General features: G+C 35.7%; 1 protein-coding gene and 1 long non-coding RNA gene across 3 annotated transcripts; one reads left to right on the plus strand and one right to left on the minus strand.

Moving 5' to 3' along the window:
* Nucleotides 1-3,929: 3,929 nt before the first annotated feature.
* LOC139503458 (uncharacterized) lies at nt 3,930-5,313 on the plus strand. Its single transcript, XR_011659107.1, has 2 exons — nt 3,930-5,053; nt 5,265-5,313. It is a non-coding gene; the product is annotated as an uncharacterized lncRNA (long non-coding RNA).
* Nucleotides 5,314-6,388: 1,075 nt separating this feature from the next.
* LOC139503460 (integrin beta-7-like) lies at nt 6,389-17,319 on the minus strand. 2 transcript variants are annotated; one of them, XM_071293237.1, is made up of 6 exons: nt 17,196-17,319; nt 14,844-15,014; nt 14,288-14,392; nt 11,637-11,741; nt 10,484-10,600; nt 6,389-6,528 (listed from the first exon to the last, which is right to left on the minus strand). In XM_071293237.1, exons 1-6 carry the CDS (start codon nt 17,230-17,232, stop codon nt 6,512-6,514), a joined length of 552 nt encoding a protein of 183 aa, XP_071149338.1. In that variant the 5' UTR covers nt 17,233-17,319; the 3' UTR covers nt 6,389-6,511. The 2 variants fall into 2 exon arrangements, with proteins under 2 accessions (XP_071149338.1, XP_071149337.1); XM_071293236.1 differs by lacking the exon at nt 6,389-6,528 and adding an exon at nt 9,223-9,291.
* Between the last annotated feature and the right edge of the window lie 1,578 nt (nt 17,320-18,897).

Here is an 18,897-nt window from a genome sequence, read left to right on the forward strand (position 1 = left end):
ATAAAAGAAGATGCAGGAGCATCCCTCCGTCTTTTAAAAGGGGGGAGGGTGTGGTAAGGTTACGTAAGCTAGACATGACGAGTACGGACTGGGACGAGAGAACCAGAGAGTCCAACCGGAAGTGTGTGTGCGGAGTAATCCCTCTCGTGTAAAAGACAGTTGCAGACGAGTGTCACAGATATATTGCAGAGACTAAGAGAAGCTAAGAGAGTGTTATACTTAAACCTAGAACCTAAGCCTTGCCGATCACAGCATAATTGGTAAGTTAGCTTAAATATACATCAAAGGTACAACATTTTCTCGGATTCAACGGACTGTGCTATCTATTACCTTTGACATTTCGTTTTAATAACATTAATTGAACACATTGTAAAATTGTATTTTATTTGTTTTTCAGCTTTTTACCATTTGTTAGATTGACTCTTGATTAAAGTATCAGCACCTGATTGTCTTTTCTGCTTGAGCCCAATCGTCGGTTATACTTAATGGTCAGGCCATTACAGTAAAAAGTCTACAACTTGCCTGTTGTGTCTCACAGATAACGCCACTCCACGTTAGTTATACAGCTACATAACAACCTACCTGTTGAGCCCTGCATGTACGCGTCATCCCTTGACGTACAGTAAATTGACAATAACTTGTCTACACATCTCCTGAACAGGAAATACAACGGAGCATCGTTCGTAGCTGTTACCTTGACACTACGCAACACAGCTTGTGCGTACTCGGCAGCAACCCAACAACGTTGAGTCAACATGGATCCAAGTCATGTGGAACAACAAGAAGAGATACATGCCCCAGAGGGAAATGTCCCAGATCTAGAACTCTTACAAAATCCGTCTAATACCACACATTTAGATGAAAATCCCGAGACTAGGCGAGTACGGGATCTCACCGAAAAAGGTAAAGGAGCCTACACAGAAAAACGTAGCAAGTTCTGTGAGGAATTAGAGGTCCTTTGGTCAGATATAACGACCCAGTTATTGGAAGTCACCACACCTCCCAGTGAACTTCAGCAAGTCTTAACAGCCCAGGACAATCTTGTAAAAGCCTGTACAAATTATCGTAGGCTCACAGACGAATATCTGGACTTTCTAAAAAGGACCAGAACGTTGGACAGTCAAAAAGACATAGACGCATGTAACCTTACATTGGATCTCCGTCTGTCCAAAGTGGAACTGGCCATGGACTCTTTACACGAGCATCGCCTCGCCCTAACAAAGGCCAAATCAACTAAAACAAAGACCTCAAGGGGTAAGAAAACCTCGCACAGCGGTAGCTCTAACGTGTCAGACATGTCAAGTTTGGCACGGAGAAAGCGTGCCAAGGCAGAGGCTGCAAAGTCTAAGATAGCATTCGTCGAAAAACATGCCCTTATCCTACAACAGGAAGCAATGTTAGAGGAACAAGCCTTGTTCAGACAAATTGAAATGGAACAGGAAGCAGCACAGAAAAAGGCTGAAATGGAACAGGAAGCCACACGTAAAAAGGCTGAAATGGAACAGGAAGCCACACGTAAAAAGGCAGAAATGGAGCAAGAAGTCGCTCAACATAAAGTTCAACTAGAACAGGAGGCTGCTCACAGAAAAGTGCAATTAGAACAAGAGGCTATGCGCAGGAAGGCTCAAATGCAACATGAAGCCGTACGGGTAAGCCGTGAAAAAGCCGAGCTGAAAGCCAGATTCAACCTTCTTGAAGCACAGAGAGAAGCTGCAGCCGCAGAAGCCGAGGCTCGTATCCTGGAATACGATGACAGCCAAGCCTTTAGCGATCTCCCTGACGAAAAGGAAGACCCGCTCCAGCGTGTGCAAGATTTCGTCAATAAACTTCCTGTATCAACTGATGTAAAGGAAGTAACAGGACCTCAAAAGAAAAAACAAATTCCTGTTAAAATTGAGCTGAGTCATGAAGCACCAGCGTTCGTGCCATCTGTGGCACTGAACTTGCCATCAGAAACACCTAAGGTCTTGCCTACACGTGCTAAGTCACCAGATGTTAATGCATTCCCAGATCTGGGAACAATAACTTACATAGGAAAACAGGGCGTTTCAGAAAAGATCCCTGTCTTACACCAAAATCAAGGCGTCATAGAAGAGATCCCTGTTTCACACCCAAAACAAGGCGTAATAGAAGAGAACCCTGTAGCATACCAGCAACAAATCAATCCCACGTCGGAGATAACAAGATTTCTTTTACGCAAAGACCTATTATTCTCCAGGCTAACAAATTTTAATGACCAGGCAGAATCCTTCCATACATGGAAATCTAGCTTCAAAAACGTCATAGACGAATTACAAGTTTCTGACTCGGAACAAATAGACCTACTGATAAAGTGGCTAGGGCCAGAGTCTGGTAAACATGCCATGAGTATTAGGGCATCAAATGCCAACAACCCTACTAGAGGCTTACAGAGGTTATGGCAAAGACTGGATGAGCGATATGGTGCTCCAGAAATGTTGGAAGCCTCTATCACGAGTAAACTCGTCAATTTTCCTACCTTGACGAACAAAGATAACGCACGTCTTTATGACTTGTCTGATATTCTATCAGAAATCGAATATCACAAGGAACATCCCAAGCTGGGATGTTTGCTTGCTTATTTCGATTCTTCGTCCGGTATAAATCCTATTGTGGAAAAACTACCATACGGACTCCAAGAAAAGTGGATAACAAGGGCTTCAAGATACAAGTCCAAATATGAAGTTGCCTTTCCGCCATTCACAGAATTCTCTGCCTTCATCAGGGAAATGAGCAAAATTAAGAACGATCCTGGGTTCATCTTTGGATCAAAAGTAACACCAAATACAAAAGACTCTACGCCAAGGTTCACACCTCAGACGTACTCTAAAGTCAACGTCCATAAGACGGCTGTTGAACAGCAAACTGAAGACAGCAGTCAACAACAAAATCTGTGTATCCTACATAAGACAAAGCATACCTTGAATGAATGCCGAGCATTCCGAGCCAAACCAATCGAGGAACGCAAGGAACTGTTAAGACAAATCAATGTGTGCTACAAGTGTTGTGAGTCAACCACACACAGAAGTCGGGACTGCAACGCAAGTATCAGTTGTAACGAGTGTGGAAGTGAACGACATACCACAGCACTTCACATCACTAGACCACAACAATCTGAAAGTTCCCAGTTTAGCTCACCCAGACAAGCCTACGGCGGGGAGCAGACAGAGTCAGCTGAAACAAAGTTAACCTCTGTAAGTTCGATCTGCACAGAGATCTACAAAGATCATAAGAGCGAGAAATCTTATGCCAAGATATTACCTGTGGACGTGTACCACAAGGACAAGACAAACAAAATTATCAGGATGTACGCCATTATTGACGACCAAAGCAACCGGTCTCTTGCCTCGCCTGAATTCTTCAGTCTGTTTAACGTTCGGGAGAAACCTGAAAACTACTCTCTTACGACATGCTCCGGCAGAGTAGCTACTTCCGGGAAAAGAGGAAAAGATTTCGTCATAAAATCTGTACATAGTGACGTACGATTTGATCTGCCTACATTAATTGAATGTAATAATATTCCCAATCATCGAGACGAAATTCCTACTCCTGAAGTTGCAATGCATCATCCTCATCTGAAAGAACTCAGAGGAAGCATTCCACCAATAGAGGAACGTTGTCAAATTCTTCTCCTTATTGGAAGGGACCTTATAGAGGCACACCACGTCCTTGAACAACGCCTAGGACCATCCCGAACTCCATTTGCCCAAAAGTTGAGACTTGGTTGGGTCATAATTGGAAATACATACATTGACAAGCAAACTTCTCCTATTCAAGTCAACACAAAGATAACTAACGTTTCAATCACGGAATCAGAACAACGTCTTGCCTCAAGACCGGAAATAGCCGTCAAGGACAAGAATCCTATTGTTGTTCAGTATAACGACACAAACTTTCATTTATATGCCAAGGTCGCTAAATCGCATTCAATGCAATCCCTTGAATGTACAGGACCTAGTACCAAGCCTGTTAAACGCACAAATTCATCTAAAGGGACATCACTCGCGTCACTAAAAGCAAAATCTGTGACTTCTATAGAAAAATCTATAGATAAAGAAAGTTTCAATCCGAAATCAACAGAACCTAAAGTTCATGGAGAGGAAATCAATAGCATTCACAAACCTATTCCGAAAGAAGGACCTCTTGCCAATCTCAATCTGCCATTGCATGAGCAACGTCTACTACGAGGAGGAAGCAGTATTGTCAAATCTGACTTGAATATAAGTGAAAAGGAACCAGTAGTCTTATCTGGACATCGTCACAGAGTAACACCTTTTCTTGGACATTACTACGACAAAATCAAACATAGAGGACGCCACTCTACAGATAGAGCGACTAGATCTGCAGGATTGGACGTTATGACGAAACGCCTAATTTCGTCTGATACTCACAAAGATGTGTCATATCGCCAAATCGGAAGACAACCAACTACTAACTCTTGTTATACTTCGATCTATCTTCGATCGTCATCGCCGTCTAACTACGTTGGAGAAAACAGTTCCCATTATCGATACAGCAGTAATAAAACATTCTACAGAACACAACAATGTCGTCCGAGACACCCTTCTTCTAAAGGACAAAAAACTGTGCCTTCCCAGTTTCACGTGGAACGTACTTATTAGGAACCTTTATAGTGAAAAATCGTTGAGATCTGATATTTCTCACACGAAATAGTGGACATTTCACCTGTATATATTCAATTTATATTGGGATTAATTCATTTGTGTAAATCTTGTATACATATTCGAAAAACTTATGGAAAAGTGATATCAGATAGACATCAGACGGGGAGTATTCTGTTACACCGTTCCGTAATTTATACAGTTCGTTTGATTATATTCTTAATCTATTTATGTGTTCCAGTCTAGGAGGATTATTCATCTTTAACCTCATAAGAACATTAAAACATCGTATCATCGCTACCTTTCCCCTGCTCACACGGATCTCAAACCGAACATTGCAAGGTCATACCAGTTCTGGAGAACTTTTCAAAGGACAAACGTCATCTAGGACACAATTCGTGGCTAACCACAGAGTGAGTTAACTTTACAACATTGTTTTTGAAGCCTTCAAATTACTCTATACATATTTGAACATTCTCTCCGTGAAACACTGGAAATTTAACTGCTCTTGAAGGTACAACATTTTCTCGGATTCAACGGACTGTGCTATCTATTACCTTTGACATTTCGTTTTAATAACATTAATTGAACACATTGTAAAATTGTATTTTATTTGTTTTTCAGCTTTTTACCATTTGTTAGATTGACTCTTGATTAAAGTATCAGCACCTGATTGTCTTTTCTGCTTGAGCCCAATCGTCGGTTATACTTAATGGTCAGGCCATTACATGATATTTGTCACTGGACGTTAAACCCTAATTCGTCAGTATCATCCAATTGGTTCTTTTCTTCTATTACTTAATCATATGTTGTTTACAAATCATTCTAAAGAAGAAAACGGAAAGGAGCGAATGCAGCTACATTTGATTATTTTAAGTTTCAATTCATTTTATTACGTTTAGTTCATATTCTATAGGGCGAAAACGCGAAAACGCGACATCGCGAAGTGGAAAAGTCGAAAATGCGAAATCGCGATGTCGAAAAACGCGAAAATGGGGGTTTTGTTTATTTCTGTATTCTTTAAATTGTTATGTCATTTTTTTCTACATTTTATTTATCTTACTCATTATTCTTTCTTTATTTTTCATATTTTGTCATTCCAATATATTTTACTTATTGATGTTAGTTACATTACGACCGGGTTTGATACATCCGACCCATTAACAGACCAGGTTTTAAATAAAGATTGATTTATGTCACTAAAATACAGATTTTCGTGTAGATTTTTCACACAATGATATCAATATGGTTAACAAACATAATGCCTTTCATTTTTCGATGTTCAAAATATTGAATGCAAGTGAATTTAACCAATGTGTCATTTTGTGTACATTTTATGTGTGTAAAATCTGTATAAATTTATTGATGAGTAACCCGCCTTTTCATTTTATAGATCGTACATCGAAGCTAGAAAAAAATATAATTACACCACTGAATTCAGTATATTGAATTGGGTTGTTAGACATTAATACTTTTTATGATGAAAATATATTTAGAAAGTTATACAATGAAACATGCTGAACTTTCAATGATTTTCTCGATAACACCTGTTTAACAGACTTAGGCCAACCCGATTAACAGACCAACCGCCGATATAGCCGCATACTCAATATAGATTAACCGACCAATCTCTCGGTTAGACGAGTGTCGGCCGTGCAAGACTTTCATATATTTTCACTTGCACATTTTTGTTACACTGGTTTAGGAACACTAAATTGCATACTTATGTTAAAGAAAAAAGATCCGAATAGAAAAAAAATACTTCAGTTTATTTAATCAAATCTGTTTGGTCCTGCCTCACAATGATCAACAAATACACGTATTTTACACATTCTTTATTTAAGAGTTTTGATGTGATGACACAGCACTGATTAACGACCACCGGCATCTGAAAAAGAAAAGAACGTTCATTCATATATATATGTAGGTATTCAGATAATTATATAAGCGGGGGAAATATATAAAAATAAAAACTACCTGTAGTTGATTACATTGTATTTATGTTCTTATTACGGTTGTAGGTAGCACAGTTGTATTTCCTGGCCCATAGGAATAATGATATATTTTTGAGAATTGTCACCACTTTCTTACACTGCCGAAAATTCTACATACAAAGTAAACTGAAGTACTTTCATTTGTCATTCAGAAATGAATTTTAATATGTAACATGACCGTTTACTATTTTTATAAACCTAAGGCTACTAGTGCTTTTATGTCTTTTATTACGCAGTGAATACAAATTTATATTAAAAATTCTCAAAAATTCATTTTCATCTGGATGTAAAATTATTTCATATTTTTCTACACTAGATTCATCCCTCATTTTGGGAAAGTATGTTGAGTAGATACTGTGTTTAGTCCAATTACAGATACATGCATTCGTCACAACTCGGCCGATTCCGTACCTCATCTAAGGTAGAAGGAGAGTAGCAGAGTCACCCGAGGATTGCCGATTGTAGATACATTGACTTAATATACCGGTACTTGGACTACTCCAATATATCAACTATTTACCAGAGACCGATGCTGTGGATATAGGTTCTTTTTGTTATTTTTTTTTTAGAAAATAATAGTGTCTAGGTAAATAAAAAAGAAACCAGGACTGTAATTGTTCATTTAGTTAGTAGACATTTGGTACGCTGGATACTGCAGGTAGTTATCTCACATTGATTTCCCAGTGATAGCGTGTTTTTTTCGTTTTTTTGTTTGTTTGTCTATTATTTATACCATTTTCTTTTTATGACAGTGAACCCTAAAATCTATAAAAGCAAGGCTTGCAGCATTAAACATATATGTATACTTTACTGATATATTTTCTTTATTGCAAATTGTATTTGTACAAGGACGTACTTACAAAAAAAATTGACTAGAAAGGAAAAAAATGGTTTAGTGCTTAGTCCACCAAATTCTGGTTTTGACAGCTGTACCACTGCCACATGACAGCTTCCTATGGTACTTTGAAAATTGCTTCGATGTACAAAATTTTCCTAGTGTCTACTTGTTTCTTAAACGTGTTGTATGTGTTTGAATATTTCTGAATAAAATAAGACCTATCTTCCACAAATTATTTATTTTACCACTGATATCTAATACAAATAATTGCATGTATGCAAAAACTTATGTAACTGCAACAGTATAAATAAAGACGAGCGTATGGTGGACTATAAGAATATGTGTGCATGTGTGAAGGAGACCGTCGCGAAGGTAGAGAGTACTTTTTTTGGAGTGATAAAACATGTATGTGGTAGTGTGAGAAAACGAGTGTGAGAGAGATATAATTAATGAGGGGATAAATGTTTGAGAAAGAAAATGATAAATCGTCAATTATTATTTGTCCGTTGGTCTTTTCTTTTTTAGCCATGGCATTAACAGTTTATTTTCGAGCGATGAGTTTGACTGTCCTTTTCGTATCTTTCGACCCTCCTTTATATTACGTTCAGTGAAACTTTTCCCCTTACCTCCTAAAGCAAAGACATCTGATATTTGACAGCCAGGTTTCAATAAGCTTTCAGAAAATGTAGAACATGTTTGGGCGTACCAGTCATTTATCTTCTCAAAAGCAATTTTCACAAGTTAAAATGTAATTAAAACTATATTAATATTTATAGAAATCGAATCATACCTTCATCACATTCCGATGTTGGAAAACAGAAGCCCATTGTAAGATAGAAAAATTTAGAACAACAGTAAGCGAGTTACTTGGACTGGAACTTCAGCAAGTTTATACAATTTATACACGAAAACTGAATATATATATCCATGGTGAAGGGGTCTAATTTTGTTATTTCTGACTTCTTTATTGTATATATGTATTTTTCTCTTACCTCATTCTTCCCCTGTTGTTACCTTCCTTTTTATTTAATTCTCATTTTTCGCTATCCTTTATTTTTGGGACATTTTTTTCCCTTTTCGCTATGCACTGTCAATTGTTCTATGTTCAGTTCACGTGGGGGGGGGGGGGGGGGGTAACTTCCTATTATTGGGTATACGGGGATGTGCCAAAAATATGGGTCATAATTTTGCGAGATTCTATATAAAAATGACCCTCCTTTTTAATGACATCCTATATTAAAATGCATTTACGTTTGATTACTTTATATTGATTTCGGGTATGATCTACATATCATATAAAATATATGTGCACTAAACGGTGTAAATTCATATATAAAAACTTAAGGGTAGCTGGTATATTTATGAATTATAAGTGATGATGAGTTAGTGCTTACATAAGCATGGGTCATATTTTGAATTTTGTATATAAGTAAAGGTCATTCTTTCTTAAACTTTTATATTACTATAGGTACTGAATTTCAGTAAATGTTATATTAAAATGGGTACTTTTTTTAAGGCAAAAATGGCACACCCCTACCAAAAAAATATCGGAGTTACATCCACCCCGTGGTTCAGTTAACCCTCACCAAGACTTCCATATATATTCACTTGCACATTTTTGTAACGCTGGTTTAGGAACACTGAATTGCATACTTATGTTAAAGAAAAAAGATCCGAATAGAAAAAAAATACTTCAGTTTATTTAATCAAATCTGTTTGGTCCTGCCTCACAATGATCAACAAATACACGTATTTTACACAATCTTTATTTAAGAGTTTTGATGTGATGACACTAACACTGATTAACGACCACCGGCATCTGAAAAAGAAAAGAACGTTCATTCATATATATATGTAGCCAATAAGTAGGTATTCAGATAATTATATAAGCGGGGGAAATATATAAAAATAAAAACTACCTGAAGGTTGCATTTCTGTAAATATTGACAGATATTTCCCATAGGAACTCCTTTTGCAGCTAAAACTGTACCACTTTTACTATGAAGTTTTGAAAAAAATCTTATCCTAGAATTGAAAGTTCATTTGCACCATAATTTTTTTCAAAGGTCGAAATATAGGGCTGTGCGGCATATTTTCAACGTTTATATGCCCTGAACTTCTCAGAGTTTAAACTTACACTAATTTTCTTAACTACCCCTACCTCGAATGAAAGGTTATCACAGATTTCAGTGTAAACAATATGCACGTGTTTTTTTACTGGTAACATTCCTCAGTTCTGTCTCTGCGATATGGAACACAGAGAGCATAACTGGGAACCAGTATGTAAACAAAAATAATTTTCTATGAATATTCAATTTCTCCCCAAAAGAGGCGTGTTGTTAGAAACAGCTGTATTTACAAAGTGCAACCTGTAGTTGATTATTGATGTTCTTATTACGGTTGTAGGTAGCACGGAAGTATTTCCTGGACCATAGGAATATTTATAGCCTTTTAGGAACGTTCTTGCACTGCCCAAAATTCTGCATACAAAGTAAACTGAAGTACTTTCATTATATCATTCAGAAATGAGTTTGAATATGTATCATGACCGTTTATGTTTTTGCTATTTTTGTAAACATAAGGCCACTAGTGCTTTTATGTATTTTATTATGCAGTGAATACAAAATGAAATAAAAAATTCTCAAAAATTCATTTTCATCTGTATGTAAAAAAATTTCATATTGTTTCTACACCTGATTTATCTCTCAAATTGGGAAAATATGTTCAGTAGATACTGTATTTTTTGTCCAATCACACTGTTCAGATTTAAGTGGGTACAATAGAGCCACCTAAATTGTCGTTTGAAATTCACTTCAAATTATTTGTTTGGGTTTATACATTAGTTGCGGATATTGTCAATGTTTTTGTAGCTTTTAATACTTTATACTTCAACAACTATTGAATGACACTTTTCTTGGTTTATTGTACAAAAAAGTGCTAAAGCAGCTGAATTTGAAGAAAAAAACGGACTTGCGTACATTTATTTTTTTCATAATTAACCAAACACTTACGACTATCTTCATGACATGCGCATTTCATGTTTACACAATCGTAGTCTTTACCAGCACAGTCTAGACCTGCACAATCAGACTTTTGACCACAGTGAGAACCAACATGGGCAGCTCTCTCTAAAAATAGAGAAATATTACAATATAAAATACACTTATTCAGAATTTATATTATTTATATTTTTAAACTTGATATATTTATGTTAGTTACCAACCTCTCAAATACAGATATTTAAGTATGAATTGAATTGAATTGAATTGAATTGGGGTCGCAAAATAAATTAAAATAAGTTTCCATTAATATGCTCTAAAAAAAATAGTTGATACTTTTGCATGCAGGTCAGTAGAAAAATCTCAAGTGTTTATGCAAAATTACAGATGGCGTATCGCCTTCATTTGGGCCGCAATTAACAGGCTTGACCGATTCGACAAATACTTCTAAATTCCCTGCATTAAAAGTGCATAATCATACTATATTTACAGAAATTGTATCTTCTATAAATATGATATGTATCTTACGTAAATATATTATTAATAAAATTGTCCTCCCGAGTAAATTGAAATTGCTTTATTGACTTGTATATATTGTGTTAATTAATGTGGTGTTTTACATGGATCCCTTATATTTAATTTGGTGATGAGAATTCAGGTATGTATAACAGATTGGTAGTGCGATTGCCTTAAAGTATCTCATCTTTTATTAGAGTTACCTAGAGTTGCATAGAGTTTTACTGTGCGCATTGTTGTGTGTTTGTTTTTTCTACATTGGCTAGAGATATAGGGGAAGGTTGAGATCTCACAAAACATGTCTAACACTGCTGCTTTTTTGCGCCTGTCCCAACTCAGGAGCCTCAGGTCTTTGTTAGTCTTCTATGATTTTTTATTTTAGTTTCTTTTATATATTTCGGAGTTTAGTATGGCGTCTATTATCACTTAACTCGTACACATTTTTGTTAAGGGGCCAGCTGAAGCACGCCTCCGGGTGCAGGCTTTTTTAAAGACTCATTGGTGGTCTTCGGCTGTTATCTGCTCTTTAGTCGGGTTGTTATCTCTTTGACACATTCCCCATTTCCATTCTCAAATTTATAGAACCTATTGTTGATCCGAAGTACTTTATATTCGGGCTTTATGATTTAAACTGCTTAATGATACTCACTTCCGACTGTATGGTCTCCGCAGTCACAGTGCCCATGGGAATTGCAGACACCATTTTGTCCATCGGGACAGGAGCACTGATGTCCGTTATGACAATCGGCTCGTTCTGAAAAGAACAAAAAACTAGCAAAGTTGTAAATTCCGACGGAAATTCAATATTTCATGTTATTATTGAATTAATCAACACATAATTTATACTGATATGGCTTTTTATGCAGTGGCGTAGCCAGGGTTAAATTGATGTGGATGCAAAATTTTTGGGGACCATTTTATGCAGAAAATTATATTTTTCGGATGATTTTCCCTGTATGTATGTGTACTCCACTAAAATCAGACACTGGCTAGATTTTTGTTTAATTTCAAAATACCCTACAATATATATATTTCGATTTTTTTATTATTGTTTTCTCGAAACTACCATCATTTAATTCATAATATTTGATGAAAGAGTTTCAAACCCAATCTCTTATTTGACATCTCAAAAACAAACCCATTACAGCGACACTTATGTTTATAGAACTTCGAAACATAGGAACCGATGTGACTTCACTGTGACTTTCCCGGAACATTATTACTTGTCTCAAGGCGTTACAGGGGACATGGAAATACCGGTCGTCCGTCCGTCCTGTCTTGTTTACGCTGTAATGTGTGAACATGTACAATTATTGCAAGATTTTTGTGAAATTTGTATCATCAGCAATGTTTGACACTAACACAAATAAGTCCTGATCAAATATTGGTAACCAATTATGATCCGTGAAACATAAATTATAATGGAAATCCTATTGCATTTGCTAGATGAAGCTTTTATTTCTCTTGAGCATGTTGAGATATTAAAAAAATGTATAAAAAGTGCATTTTTAGCCCTTGTTTCTTGGATAGATAAAATATGTGCAATGCGGGGACATTGGAACTCTGTTCTTTTATTGAATAAAAATATTTGAACCTAAATAGAAAGGGGTATTTATAAGCCAAGGAATTATCACACTCCATTTCAGTAAATACTAGTAGAGTTGCTATGTCATCGCTTGGCTCAATTTTAGACCAAACCAGTCTACATGTCTGCGTATCATCATCCCCTGCGCTTGCCGCAGCCGACGACGTAGACTTTTACGAAAGAGTCGAGAGTACTTTTCTGCGATGTATCCATGTTGTTTACATAAACTAAACGATCCTAAAGGAAAAACCACGCATACTGCTTCGGAAATGATTGGACACTATTCTCATATCCTCACCCTTGTTACATTCGGATACCTCTGTGTGTATCTGCTGTGAACACAAGAAATAATATATATTTTTTTAGTCAAAATGATGTGGATGCTTGAGCATCTGAGCATACATACAAGCTACGCCACTGTTATGCATGCAAGGCCTAACGGTGACCCATAGTTACTAACTTGCATGTCGTTTGAACTCATTTGATAGGTAGGTGTTTCATTGGTAATGGGTAACATTTGTTTTTAGTAAATCTTCCTTCTTACCATGAGATTGCGTAGCATAGGACACGGTATTAAAATAACAAATTATAATTTCTTTATGTTAACGCTGTACGTTTGCTCTTTTGTTTTGCAAAGAAATGCGATTGAACAATTAATAGCAAAACAACCGTTGTACTTTTGATTTCTTACATGACATGGTTTTTTTTTCTTTCTCCACGTTGGATGGGTATTGTTAAATTTTTAGATAATGAAATTCCATTTCAAAATATATACGAATTCAGTTTTAATATTTTTATTTATAATTTCATTTCATTTAAAAGTTCTCTATTGTTACACAGAAACGTATGAGTATGTTTTCGGGAATATCTCTCCAGTGGATTTGTCGATCAATGCATTTGAATGGGGACATATAGTTGGAACCCCCCTTTTTATCCTGGGATAGGACCCCCCTTTTTTTTTTAGCTCACCTGTCCCAAAGTGAGCTTTTCTCATCACTTGGCGTCCGTCGTCCGTCGTCGTTAACTTTTACAAAAATGTTCTCCTCGGAAACTACGTGGCCAAATTTTACCAAACTTGGCCACAGTCATGCATTGGTGTATCTTGTTTAAAAAAAATTGTCCGGTGACCTGGCCAACCAACCAAGATGGCCGCCATGGCTAAAAATAGAACATAGGGGTATGATTTTGGCTTATAACTCTGAAATCAAAGCATTTAGAGCAAATCTGACATAGGTGAAATTGTTTATCAAGTCAAGATCTATCTGCCCTGAATTGATGAAATGGACAACTGGTTATTGTCTTGAATACTATTATAGATAGAGATAAACTGTAAACAGCAATAATGTTCAGCAAAGAAAGATCTACAAATAAATCAACATGACCAAAATGGTCAGTTGACCCCTTTAGGAGTTATTGCCCTTTATAGTCAATTTTAACAATTTTTATTCAAAGGTAGTTTGGTAAATTTTTACAAAATGTTTTTCTCTGTAAGTAAAGGGCCAAGTTTATTATAGATAGAGAAAATTGTAAGTAGCAAGAATGTTCAGTAAAGTAAGAGATAAAATCACATCACCATCACCAAAACACAATTTTGTCATGAATCAATCTGTGTCCTTTGTTTAATATGCACATAGACCAAGGTGAGCGACACAGGCTCTTAAGAGCCTCTAGTTTTTAAATGGCTTGATCCGCCCCTGAATCCTATCCCAACTTACTTCCTACTGGATGGTCTCCGCATTCACAATGACCCTGGGCATTACATACACCATTTTGTCCATCGGGACATGCGCACTGGTGTCCGTTATGACAAGCGGCACGTTCTGAAAATCAATGCAAACATAGTATGAAGACAAGCTTCAATAGACTATACGAACAAGTTTTTAGTTCGAGTTAGATCCATGAAACGCACAATGTTATTTTTTTCAAATTGTTATTCTCCTACATTTTTCAAGATAAAAAAATAATAAAGCTATAAAGCAGAACTATAAGACGTGAGTTATCTCATCTCAGGTTATAAATTCACTGCAGAATTCATGCAAGCTCTATTTTTTAAAAGTCTAAGCTTGCATTTTATTGGAAAGACTTAAAAAAATATTATAATTCTTTTAAACCAAAACAATTCAACGTAAACAAAATTTAGGTTGCAACTCTTATAGCTGATGCAATAATTAAGTCTAGAATGTATACGTGATAAATGAAATACATTTTGGGCGAACTGGTATATATACATTAAAATAATCCGGGCAAAAATTTTGTTACAAGACTACTTACTGGCAGTTACGGGTCTACAGTAACATAAGTTATCTTGTAAGTTACAATATCCGGTTGTATTGGTTACACATCCGCTACAGTCAGCATCGTTAGTGCATTGTTTGTTGTCTGGATGTGGGTGATGCGGTGGGTGGTGATTTCCTCCGCCAGTGTGCTGGGCACACACGAAAACTGCAAACAAATAGTTTCGGATATAATAGATATTTGATTTTGATATATGTATACATTGCACCGCATAACTATTGAGAATGTCAGGAATAAGAGTCTCTATGAGGGGTCCTTCATTTCTGTATTCTTAAATTTTTAAAATTATTTCTCTTTTTATGCCCCATTTATGGGCATAATGTTTTCTGGTCTGTGCGGCCGTTCGTTCGTCCGTCCGTCCGTCCTTCCGTCTGTCCTTCTTCAGGTTTAAGTTTTTGGTCGAGGTAGTTTTTGATGAAGTTAAAGTTCAATCAACTTTAAACTTAGTAAACATGTTCCCTATGATATGAGTTTTCTAATTTTAATGCCAAATTAGAGATTTTATTCTATTTTCACGGTCCACTGAACATAGAAAATTATAGTGCGTGTACATTCTTGTTTTGTATGTTTCACGGACTAGTCTCTATTGCTCCTACATATAAAAGCAGCCAAAGATTCTCTTTTATTTATTTCTTGGCCTATTTTCCCCTAACCATGGCCTATAACACTGTACTAACTTTTCTGTCTACTCTTTCCATACCTCAAATATATTGTATTGTATATGTACTCATACGGAGCTCTTCTTTTGTAGTTATAAATCAACAGCAAAAAGAAGAACTGAATTCAAATAGTTCGTCTTTCACACGGTCGATTTACTCTGCAGAACTTAGCTATAGGGTTTACCTTAAAAAAAACTATCTTGAAAATGCTTGAAATATTTGTAACTGAACGTTTAGTAGATTCAATCAATCAATCAATAAAGCAACAGAACCAGTGGTAAATTCTGCCTTTTCTGACAAAGAACCATGTACACTTTTTAAAAACCGAAATGTGATTTTTTAAACAGGTATTAATACATTGAATGATTGACTCCAAAATTTAATTTCGTTTGCATCACTACTATTTAGCGTCAAACTACGCTTCTAAATAGACATGTTAACAGTTTTCAGGGGTAAAAATTTCAACTTGCGGTTACGAATTCCAGTATTTTTGTCAGATATAAGAACAATAACTCTAAAACAAATTGATAACTTCTATAGCTGTATAAGTTTCTGCTTTATTCATTAAGAAGATCTACAAATAGGTCAACATGACTAAAATTGTCAGTTGACCCCTTAAGGAGTTACTGCCCTTCTAAGTCAATTTTTAACCATTTTTCGTAAATTTTTGTAATCTTTTACAAAAATCTTCTCTCAAACTACTGAGACAAATTTAACCAAACTTGGCCACAATCATTAGGGTATCTAGTTTAAAAGATGTGTCTGTTGAACCTGCCCGCGAATCAAGATGGCCGACATACATTGTAGCTAAACATAGTACATAGTGTTAAAATGCAGTTTTTGGCTCATATCTCTGAAAACCAAAGCAGTTAGATGCAGATCTGACGGGGTAAAATTATTCATTTGGTCAAGATCTAACTGTCCTGAAATTTCCAGATCAATAAGACTACCCGTTGTTGGGTTGCTGCCCCATAATTGGTAATATTAAGAAAATTTTACAGCTTTTGGTTATTATCTTCAATATTATTATGGATACATATAAGCTGTAAACAACATTAATCCTGTACCAGCCTGTAATGTACAACAAAGAAAGATCTACAAATAAGTCAACATGACTAAAATGGCCAATTAACCGGTTAAGGAGTTATTGCACTTTATAATCAATTTTTAACAATTTTCATAAATTTTGTAGGCGAGTTGGAACTTTAGTTCTTAATAACTCCACAATTTATGAACCGAAAATGTTATAAAAAGTAAAAATTAGATCACAAAAATACTGAACTCCGAGGAAAATTCAAAACGGAAAGTCCCATTTCAAATGGCTAAACCAAAATACCAAAAACATCAAACGAATGGATAACAACTTTTATATTCCTGACTTGGTAATGGCAATCTTTTCATGTAGAAAATGGTTGTTGAAACTGGTTTTATAGCTTGCAAAACTTATAAATCGTATGTCAGGACCGAAACAAAAAGAAAGGATTGGTCCTTTGAATTTAGTATCTCCCTTAATTAATGTTAACAATAGAATAGAAAAAAGGGATCCTCGAATAAAATCTATAAAATCAGAAGTATAAATAATATCAATAATTTTTTTCTGTTTGAATGAAAGCAATGAATTTACAATCCTTTGCAGACAAAGCTAAAGCGTTAAGAAACGTGTACATACCAACAAAGCAAGCAAAAACTACAGCCTTAATCATCATGAATAAACTACTTTGCTGTCTGAAGATTAATGCCTAAATTCTTTTCAAGAACCTGATATATACATCGAGGAAATAGTTTGTAATGGGGAGCCGAACCAGGTTTTCTGTAAAAAGTATTTGTTACAAAATTTATTATCTGTTTATTGTTGTGTTTTTTATATAAAAAAGAAATAAAATACTTGTAAAAAGGGATCTCATTTAAATCGTATATCAATTACACAAAAATCTCCTTCGAAATAAAACATCCCCCTTTAGATACCTTAAAACAAACTGAAGGAAATACATTTATTCGTGACATTGATTTTTCACTTTGAGGCCAAAGTTTTCCATATAATTGGTCTACTTCTATTTCCAAACTTTGGATCCAGACTTTCACCGGCCAAAGTTTTCAATTATTGGACTACTTTTATTTCCAAACTTTGCAGACCTAATATCTTATATTTAAGAATTGAATGCTTCTTTTTGTAAATTCATTGGGGTGTAAAAGCGTTGACCGAAGTACATTTTGTATGAAGCGCGGAAGCGCTTCATTCTAAAAATGTATTTAATTCAAAGTAGATTATTCATGATAAAATTTATTTAATTCACCTGTGCACTTTATTGTGGGACCACGTGTTATCATGAATAAAAAGTTTTATTGAGTGATGCAATTGCTTACGGAATAATGATGATGTGCTGTTAGCCAATCAGAATAAAGTATTATGATCAAACATACATCTAATGTAATTATTTATAGGGCACACTCATGGCGAATTAAAATAAAAACAATGGCGGTATAACACGGGTTATGTTCTTCTCATATATGTTATGATGGTATGATACTAAACCCCTAACGGGAAGGATTATGCCTGATATTCATATGATGAAATCATAATCTTTCAGTCAGTTTAATTGAAGTCTGGAGCTGGTATGTCAGTTAACTGCTGGTAGTCTGTTGTTATTTATGTATTATTGTCATTTTGTTTATTTTCTTTGGTTACATCTTCTGACATCAGACTCGGACTTCTCTTGAACTGAATTTTAATGTGCGTATTGTTATGCGTTTACTTTTCTACATTGGCTAGAGGTACAGGGGGTTGAGATCTCACACACATGTTTAACCCCGCCGCATTTTTGCGCCTGTCCCAAGTCAGGATATTTGGCCTTTGTTAGTCTTGTATTATTTTTAGTTTCTTGTGTACAATTTGGAAATTAGTTCATTATCACTGAACTAGTATATATTTGTTTAGGGGCCAGTTGAAGGACGCATCCGGGTGCGGAAATTTCTCGCTACATTGAAGACCTGTTGCATTAGCAAACAGGGAATACATACAAGTACCAACCCTAGAACTGAAAATTTACGATACAATGACTTTGAGCTAAATTTAGATAGGGCGATTGCTCGGAAACTTCAAGCTGCAAAGCGCCAAGCAAATATCATCTATAAATTTACAGGGGGAGGTATTACAGGAGAAGCTGATGCTGTTTCCTTCGAACTATTAAAGAATGCTTTGATATACTATTATCAACAACTCAATAGTGAGAATAACAACATTACTGTAAAAACAGTACAAGACCAGGATAAAAAAGGTCTTGTTATCAGCATGATATTTCGTATGTACATAGACCAAACCCACATCTATACATTGTCAGCATACTACACGACTTGCCGCTTACTAGTCAATG

This window comes from Mytilus edulis, chromosome 14 (genome assembly GCF_963676685.1).
Source record: "Mytilus edulis chromosome 14, xbMytEdul2.2, whole genome shotgun sequence".
Taxonomy (NCBI): Eukaryota; Metazoa; Mollusca; class Bivalvia; order Mytilida; family Mytilidae; genus Mytilus; species Mytilus edulis.